Below are 10000 nucleotides of genomic sequence, written 5' to 3' on the forward strand. Positions count from 1 at the left end.
GGACGAGTTTTCTGGACAAATTTTCAAATATGATTATTTCCAGAGAACGGCAAATTTGTTCTTTAAAATAGACCATGTTTATGATTTGGCCGATTCACACACACACACAAAAACTGTCTCTGGACGTTTAATTATCATCAACCATGATGTTGTCTCCTTGTGGATTCACGTAACGACCCATGAACAGGTTGACGGAGTTGGCGTCGTCTCTCAGGACGAACATGAAGGGTCTCGTGGCCTCGAAATGAACAGGCCTACTGATTGTGACCACGCCAATTCCGGTCACCGCCGCTGCTTCCGTGCCTCGCTCGTCGAGCTCTATGACGCACCGATGCTTGACCTGGATTTTAAGAAAAGAAAGTTTTTTTTTTTTGTTTGTTTGTTTTTTTTGGGGGGGGGGTTGTTCTTTTGTTGTGGTTTTTTGTTGTTTTTTTATGTTTTGTGTTTTGTTTGCTTGTTTGTTTGTTTGTTTGTCTATTTAATTAGTTGTTGTTGTTGTTGATTTTTTGGGTAAATTTATTCAATGCATGACATAATCAGTCGGAAGGTGAAAATTTTGGATTTGCATTTTTTGAATGAATATATATGCTCCCCAGAGCATTTTAACCTTTATTTGAAGTAGATCGGGTGATTTTTCATGAAGCTATGGTCAGATATATGGAAAAAGTATCCAGCAACTTTTCTCATATTTTTTCAATATTGACTAGATAGCAGTAGATACATAAATATTTAAAAGTGAATTTCAGCTTTGATATTTCCCGAAGATGTACAAAAAGGCTTTTGTTTAATCATTTATGACAAGAACTCATTTTTTATTCTAAAAAACTGACATGCTAACTAAACCTGGCAATATCTCAGTTCAAACCTTTTCACCATCCGACTGATTATGTCGTTCACTGTAACGGACCCTCTAACTAAATGCGATGTTATATCGGAGAGGACAAGGCACTGGTAGTTGAATTAATAATAGATATGCGCTATGTGGTCTTGTGGTATGACACTCGCTTTTGGATCGGAAGGTCCTGGGTTCGAGCCTCGCTCGGTGCATAGTTATCCTTGTTGAGAAAAGGCCCTTTACTCAATTTATCTCGCCGTACTCATGCGCTTTACAAGGGGTCCCAGACCAACAGACAGGACATTACGCCTGTTAGGCGATTTTTATGTTTGGACAGAACACCGCTTTTAACGACCTGGTACTCATACGCCTGGGTACGGTAAGAGAATGTGAGTAAAGAGCCTTTTCCAGGGACTCAACTATGCGCCGAGCGAGGCTCGAACCCAGGACATTCCGATTAGAAAGCGAATGTCAAACCACTGGCTCACATAACCGCACTGTCTAAAAGTTCGAAATACTTCGAACTTTGTTCTTTTAGTTCATTCCAATGTAATATACCCGATTGATTAGATGGGTCACACATAGGCCAACTTACCTTGCTACCGACGTGTACATATATATGTAGATCTGACATCCGAACCAAATTATGTGAGGCATGAACGTTTGTGAAGAACGAGGATGGAGGGTATCATTGAAGAGGGAAGAAGAAGAGGAAGACAAAGGAAAGTTTGGATGGACAGTATTAATGAATGGACAAGAATGAAGATGGGAAAACTCTTAGAGAAGATCAACAATAGACAAGAATTGCGAAAAGTGGTGAGAGCTGCATCCCGTCATGTATCCCCCCGACAAAAATCAGATCATGGGATGAATGAATGAATGAATGAATGAATGAATGAATGAATGAATGAAGTACATCAATGAGCCCATCATGAATTGGATTATCAGACCTACAAATAAGAGCGCGTCGCTTGCTCTCCTTGTAAAGATTATAGACATAAAAACCATCCCAACTATCGGATAACATCTGTGGTGTAATGGTAGCACGTCTGAACGGTAATGAAGAGGTCTGAGGTTCGATCCTCATTCGAGTAAGACTGATTTTTTTCGGGATGCTTTTTTTTTCTTGTATTTTTCTTCTTCTTTTGTCTGGCACTGTTTGATAAACACATTTTCAGATTATTAACTTACCTTGCTAACAACGATTCGTCTGGTGGTCATTCTCCTAAAACCACCCAGCAGTAAATGAGTAGCTGGGTCTGTTAGATCTGGCGAAAAGTACTTTGCGTTGGACTAGCGTCCTATCCAAATTGTAGCAAGCTATTAAAAGGAGAAGATGGTAATGGTTGGACATGTCTGTCGCAGACCTGATGAAACACTGATAAGTAAGACACTACTGTGGATACCCCAAAGAAAGAGGAAGCGAGGTCGCCCCAAGGAGACTTGGAGACGTACCGTAGAGAGGAGGGACCTAAAGCAGAGAGGTCTGTCTGTCCCTCGAGATGGCCCCAAGAATAGCTGCTGACAGGACCAGGTGGAGACCCCTTGCATTGCCTCAAGTACCAGAGGGTCCGCGGAGAGGATTGAGTGAGTGAGTGAGTATTGCTATGGTCCGTTTCACTCTAATAGAAACCGGGATAAACACCGGCTCATATGGCTTTAAAGACTCTGAAGGACTACTTTTTTACTTTATAGATAGAATGAAGTTGACGTCGCCCGGGTCTTTGTTATTGTCTCTTTTTTGTTTTGTTTTTTGCAATCCACGTTGGAGTAATTCTCACTAAACTGTATTAGCCAGACTATAAATGTTTAAAGATACACATAGTTTGTGTGTTTGTTCCTTATATTTCCGGATGGCAATGTTGTAAAATTCTTACCAAGCGCATACTATCTATATGTTTTAATTAGAACAATGGACGTCGTCATTTGTTACAATGACAAAAACAATTTTTTTCCCGTTCTGGTCACTTTTAGATTTAAAATCACCTTTTTGATATGCTTTTTTTCAGCCCGTCACCATAATACCCTATAAATTTGAGGTGATGGGTTACAAATTCACTTTTCAGCACAAATTTTATCCATACTTACTAACTTACTTACTTACTTACTTACTTATAGATAGTATGCACTTGGCTGAGAAGTTCACAACATTGCCATCCGGAAGTATAACGGACCAACACACAAACTCTGTGTAACCATGAACTTTTATAGTCTGGTTAAACAGTTTAGTGAGAACAACTCACAAAAACAATAACAAAGGCCTGAGTGACGTCATCTGCATACTATCTATACGAACCAGCGATCACCTGAGCGCTAGCCCTTTGGTCTTGTGTGTGACATGAAGTAGAAGGTAGACGTCATTTATTGCAGTTGTTCCAGGTGACTATAAAGAGTGTGTTAATCATAATAATACTGCATTCAGATGATTGGTTATAAATTCACATTTTAGCACAAGTTTTACCCGCCATACATAAAACCGATTTGAGAAGGTGGGTAACATTTACTGCTTAATAAAATTCTTTTCAAAACGCCTTTTCATTATAATAATGCGTTTATTTTCATATCAAAATTCAACAAGGAAATAATTTGAAAATATCAGTGTAGTAGATAGTTAAATCACAGATATATATATATATATATATATATATATATATATATATATATATATATATATATATATAAAGACAGGCACAGAGAGAGAGAGAGAGAGAGAGACAGAGAGAGAGGGAAAGAGAGAGAGAGAGATAGAGAGAGAGAGAGAAGGATAGAGATAGAGACAGAGATAGATAGATCGAAAGATATATTAATAGATAGATAGATAGTTTTTTTGACAAGATATCGAGATTTGAAGGACGAGTTTTCTGGCCAAAATTTTAGATTCGTGTCTTATTTTTCTTCAGAGTTCGGCAATGTAGATAAAATATGATTGAGTAAACTAGAAACTAAAAAATTCGGAATATTCACGATTAAAAATGAGAACTAATAAATTTTAACATCCCCCCCCCCCCCACCACCACACACACACAAACACAACCTGAAAAAAAACCCTAGGAACCTCAAGCCGAATCCGAAAAAATATTCTTCCAATGTTTGTTGTTTTTTTTTAGAAATAAAAATAGTAATATTTTATTCAAAGGATAGAAAATATTTTATAAATAAAAACGGTGAAAAGTCGAAAACACTACAGCGAGGTGATTTCTAACATTTATTGACATGGAAGATTTGACTCGTCTTCACATGCCCCACCACATGAATTTCTGACGTTCTCTGGAAATAACCCATATTCATATTTGAAAATTTGGCCAGAAAACTCGTCCTTCAAATATCGATCGATTTAAATGACCCTCATCTTCGAAAAAAAAAAACTCTCAAACCTGGGACTTCGCAAAGTCCAATGTTTGTGAGGGTTTTTTTTTTGCGAAGATGAGGCTCATTTAAATCGATCGATATTTGAAGGACGAGTTTTCTGGCCAAATTTTCAAATATGAGTATTTTCCTGACTACGGCAAATTTGTTCTTTAACATAGACCATGTTTATGGTTTGGCCGATTCACACACACACAAACTGTCTCTGGACGTTTAATTATCATCAGCCATGATGTTGTCTCCTTGTGGATTTACGTAACGACCCATGAACAGGTTGACGGAGTTAGCGTCGTCTCTCAGGACGAACATGAAGGGTCTCGTGGCCTCGAAAGGAAAAGGCATACTGACTAGTACCACCCCAATGCCGGTCACCGCCGCTGCATCCGTGCCTCGCTCGTCGAGCTCAATGACGCACCGATGCTTGACCTGGATGTTAAGAAAAGAAAGTTCTTTTTTCTCTTCTTATTTTTTTTTTGTTTTGTTTTGCTTTGTTTTGTTTGCTTGTTTAATTTTTTTTTTTGGCGGAGGGGGGGGGGGGTTGTTTTTTGTTTTTGGTAAAAAAATAAATGTGACCCACCATCTAAATGCAGTGTTATGTCGGAGTGAACGAGGCAGTAGAAGTTGAAATTGTAGTCCTATAAGATATGAAGTGAATAGAAAAGTGCCAGAAGACAATAGAGAATAAAAATTTTTTCGCGGCGGTGGTGGGGTTTGAACCTGCGACCTTATTGGTACGACAACTCCGCCTGGCAGGTGAGAGCGTGGCTCTACCGTGTGAGCTATCCACGAACACAAAAATATTTGTTTCAAACCCAAAGTCATTTCTAGATCCCTCTCTCACCCACTTCTTGAGATCGCCGATTCGTTCACCACCATCGCGAATAATTTTGACCAGCAGTTAAGCTTAATAGCCAATATTCTCAACACAAACATATAACATAGAAACGATTGAGACATTGAGTATGCTCCGGTGTATGGGGTGAATTTTAATTCAGAAAAGTGAGTGGAGCAGGCACTTATGTTGGTAACAACAAGATATGAAGTGAATAGAAAAGTGCCAGAACACAATAGAGAATAAAAATTTTTTTTCGCGGCGGTGGTGGGGTTTGAACCTGCGACCTTATTGGTACGACAACTCCGCCTGGCAGGTGAGAGCGTGGCTCTACCGTGTGAGCTATCCACGAACACAAAAATATTTGTTTCAAACCCAAAGTCATTTCTAGATCCCTCTCTCACCCACTTCTTGAGATCGCCGATTCGTTCACCACCATCGCGAATAATTTTGACCAGCAGTTAAGCTTAATAGCCAATATTCTCAACACAAACATATAACATAGAAACGATTGAGACATTGAGTATGCTCCGGTGTATGGGGTGAATTTTAATTCAGAAAAGTGAGTGGAGCAGGCACTTATGTTGGTAACAACAAGATATGAAGTGAATAGAAAAGTGCCAGAACACAATAGAGAATAAAATTTTTTTTTCGCGGCGGTGGTGGGGTTTGAACCTGCGACCTTATTGGTACGACAACTCCGCCTGGCAGGTGAGAGCGTGGCTCTACCGTGTGAGCTATTCACCCCATACACCGGAGCATACTCAATGTCTCAATCGTTTCTATGTTATATGTTTGTGTTGAGAATATTGGCTATTAAGCTTAACTGCTGGTCAAAATTATTCGCGATGGTGGTGAACGAATCGGCGATCTCAAGAAGTGGGTGAGAGAGGGATCTAGAAATGACTTTGGGTTTGAAACGAATATTTTTGTGTTCGTGGATAGCTTACACGGTAGAGCCACGCTCTCACCTGCCAGGCGGAGTTGTCGTACCAATAAGGTCGCAGGTTCAAACCCCACCACCGCCGCGAAAAAATTTTTATTCTCTATTGTCTTCTGGCACTTTTCTATTCACTTCATATCTTGTTGTTACCAACATAAGTGCCTGCTCCACTCACTTTTCTGAATTAAAATTCACCCCATACACCGGAGCATACTCAATGTCTCAATCGTTTCTATGTTATATGTTTGTGTTGAGAATATTGGCTATTAAGCTTAACTGCTGGTCAAAATTATTCGCGATGGTGGTGAACGAATCGGCGATCTCAAGAAGTGGGTGAGAGAGGGATCTAGAAATGACTTTGGGTTTGAAACGAATATTTTTGTGTTCGTGGATAGCTCACACGGTAGAGCCACGCTCTCACCTGCCAGGCGGAGTTGTCGTACCAATAAGGTCGCAGGTTCAAACCCCACCACCGCCGCGAAAAAAAATTTTTATTCTCTATTGTCTTCTGGCACTTTTCTATTCACTTCATATCTTGTTGTTACCAACATAAGTGCCTGCTCCACTCACTTTTCTGAATTAAAATTCACCCCATACACCGGAGCATACTCAATGTCTCAATCGTTTCTATGTTATATGTTTGTGTTGAGAATATTGGCTATTAAGCTTAACTGCTGGTCAAAATTATTCGCGATGGTGGTGAACGAATCGGCGATCTCAAGAAGTGGGTGAGAGAGGGATCTAGAAATGACTTTGGGTTTGAAACGAATATTTTTGTGTTCGTGGATAGCTCACACGGTAGAGCCACGCTCTCACCTGCCAGGCGGAGTTGTCGTACCAATAAGGTCGCAGGTTCAAACCCCACCACCGCCGCGAAAAAAATTTTATTCTCTATTGTCTTCTGGCACTTTTCTATTCACTTCATATCTTGTTGTTACCAACATAAGTGCCTGCTCCACTCACTTTTCTGAATTAAAATTCACCCCATACACCGGAGCATACTCAATGTCTCAATCGTTTCTATGTTATATGTTTGTGTTGAGAATATTGGCTATTAAGTTTAACTGCTGGTCAAAATTATTCGCGATGGTGGTGAACGAATCGGCGATCTCAAGAAGTGGGTGAGAGAGGGATCTAGAAATGACTTTGGGTTTGAAACGAATATTTTTGTGTTCGTGGATAGCTCACACGGTAGAGCCACGCTCTCACCTGCCAGGCGGAGTTGTCGTACCAATAAGGTCGCAGGTTCAAACCCCACCACCGCCGCGAAAAATTTTTTATTCTCTATTGTCTTCTGGCACTTTTCTATTCACTTCATATCTTGTTGTTACCAACATAAGTGCCTGCTCCACTCACTTTTCTGAATTGTAGTCCTATATATATATATATATATATATATATATATATATATATATATATATATATATATAAACATAAACCATGAAATACAATATTTAGGCAATAAAATCATCCCAGCCATCGAATAACCTCAGTAGCGTAATGTATTGTCTGAACCGTAATACATAACGAGGTCTGAGGTTCGATCCTCATTCGAGGAAGAAAGATTTTTTGGGATGCTTTTTTAAAAAATGTTTTCTTGTATTTTTCTTGCTTGCTTTGTCTGGTTCTGTTTCATAGACACATTTTTTCAGATTATGAACTTACCTTGTTAACAGCGACCCGCCCGGTGGTCATCCTCCTGAAATTAGCATTGCTCTCGAAGATGTTGCTGATTCCAATGGCTTGAAGGAGTTCCTTCAGTGACTGCTCGGTGTCCAGGCTGAACTTGGGAATCTTAACGACCGCTCTGGAACGGAAACAACGTAAGTAAAACGAGGTTTATTCGTCCATAATTGTTTTTACATATTTGCATTTGTGTTTACTGTATCCTGACGAAGGCCAAGGGCCGAAACGTTGTTTGTTTTGTGTTTTTCCCTTATATTTGAGTCACATCTACTCACTTTATTTTTTTATCTCCATTTTATTGGCTCATTTAGGCACCTCTAGCTTTTATTCGTCCACCTGCTCCTCTCCCATTGGAAAACCTTATCATTTCTTAGTAAATATGTAATTGAATAGAAACATTTTCAACGATTGCAGAATACTTTCACTCATTTTATTGGTTTAGAATAAGGTGTAAAAGACAGCTGATTGACAATCAAAAATAATCTTTTGGTGAGAATGAATACACAAATCCAATGATTTTCTTTTCTTTTCATTTGGGGGGGGGGGGGGGGGGGGCGGAGATAAATTGTCATTCAAACAGATGTAGAAAAACACAATTTTTTTGGAATCGAAGTATCACTACCATGCAATTGGTCACGGAATATCTTAGAAGCTTTCTTGGAGGGGTGGGAAAAGCGCATTCTTACTTTCATTTCTTTGCATTTTAAAAACTCGTTATTAGTTTTTATCGTGCAATAACACTTACTCGCAAGCTCGTAGTGTAATTTGGCACGACTCGTGTAATAAATATAAAGAAATGAAATAATCTTATATTAGCAACCGACTATGAATCGCGTAATACGTGTCTCATAAGTAGCATATAAAAAAAGAGCAGACTTGCTCAGCGGTATGGTCTTAGTAATAAAAGTACCGAATTCAACTACCCGCTGCTCTGTGTGGCCTTGAGCAAGTCACATCGTCCCAGCACAATTTGCGGAACTGCACTGCGCCTGACGCCTGGGTTATTCAAGTCTTTCCTTGAATAAACCCTAGAGACAAATTTTCCTTTTGGGATCACAAAAGGGCAATTTTATCTTATTATTTTTTTTTTAAAGCGATTATTAAGTAGCGTAGAAGGCTTGAAAGTGATGGTATGCATTTAGAAAAACACTCACCAATTTCCCCTCACCATACCAATCTTTCCAGCTCACAAAATTTGTATGTAATCAGAAAAAAAATTACCTAATGATTGTACAGCATCAAACCATTAATATCTGTCATATGTTTGAGAACTCACTGAAAACTAATCACCAAACGGTATGTCTAAAAACGATAACAAAGATTCACGCTCCGTCATTTTCATTCATTTTATAGATAGTATGCGCTTGGCTAAGAAGCTCACAACATTGCCATCCGGAAGTATAACGGACCAACACACAAAACTGTGTGTAACCATGAACTTTTATAGGCTGGATATACAGTTAAGTGGGAAGTACTCATCAACGTGGATGGCAAAAACAATAACAAAGACCAGAGTAACGTCATCTTTGTTCTATCTATAGACAAAAACGTTTGAAACAGTAGTCCTGCCTGTAAAAACGATCGTAAACAATGCACATCTTTGTAAAGTTTATGGATAGCCTGTGTTCTGATACAAAATATCATCATCATCATCATCATCATCATCATCATCATCATCTCATCATCATCATTATCATCATCATCATCATTATTATTGCCTTTTCCCCACTGGGTCAGGATATAGGCCACAGACAAGCAGTTTTTATCATTCTTTATCTTGAGCTTACTTTTGTACCTCGCTCCATGTCTTATCACTTCTATGTATATCAGCTTCTTTAATACTTCTCAATGTTCTCCGTGACCTCCCCCTTGATCTTCTGTCCTGAGGGTTCCAGTCCAATACTTTCTTTGTTATATTGGAGTCATTCTTTCTAAGGATGTGTGTCCAATCCACCTCCATCGTCTTCTTCCTATTTCCTCTCCCACTGGTTTCGGCTGTGATCTTTTCCATACTTCTTCGTTCTTAAGCTGTATCCTCCTTATACATGCCTGCGACACGTTCTAAGTTTCACATTCAGATAGACTTCATGTTTGACTTGAAAAGTCTTAGCTAATAATATAGCACGAAATTACTCTAAAATGTTTTGAAAATTAAACATTCACCCATAGGCCGGAGCATACTCAATGTCTCAGTTGTTTCTATATTATATGTTTGTTTGAGAAGATTGGCTATTAAGCTTAATTGCTGGCCACTAACTTCGCGGTGGTTGTGTGTTGGACCCTCGATCTCCAGTAGTCGGTGAGAGAGAGAGAGAGGAGAGAGAAGGAGAGAGAGAGA

General features: G+C 39.2%; 2 protein-coding genes across 4 annotated transcripts in view; both read right to left on the reverse strand.

The window, feature by feature from the left end:
• LOC144956126 (iripin-2-like) overlaps positions 1 to 10000 on the reverse strand; it is a 75191-nt gene that overhangs the window by 62108 nt on the left and 3083 nt on the right. The window lies entirely within an intron of this gene.
• Positions 1 to 10000, reverse strand: part of LOC144956125 (iris-like) — a 33718-nt gene that overhangs the window by 1205 nt on the left and 22513 nt on the right. Inside the window, exons 10-11 of one of the 2 annotated variants that reach the window (XM_078886482.1) lie at positions 7642 to 7783; positions 1 to 340 (exon numbers count right to left, since the gene is read on the reverse strand). The exon at positions 1 to 340 is cut by the window's left edge and continues 1205 nt beyond it. In XM_078886482.1, the coding sequence (XP_078742608.1) occupies positions 128 to 340; positions 7642 to 7783 (355 nt within the window). In that variant the 3' untranslated portion in view covers positions 1 to 127. Of the gene's footprint in view, positions 341 to 3924; positions 4628 to 7641; positions 7784 to 10000 lie in introns of those variants that run through there. The other variant, XM_078886484.1, reaches the window with a different exon arrangement.

Source organism: Berghia stephanieae, chromosome 10, assembly GCF_034508935.2.
Source record: "Berghia stephanieae isolate SIO BIC M18660-M18661 chromosome 10, UCSD_Bste_1.3, whole genome shotgun sequence".
Taxonomy (NCBI): Eukaryota; Metazoa; Mollusca; class Gastropoda; order Nudibranchia; family Aeolidiidae; genus Berghia; species Berghia stephanieae.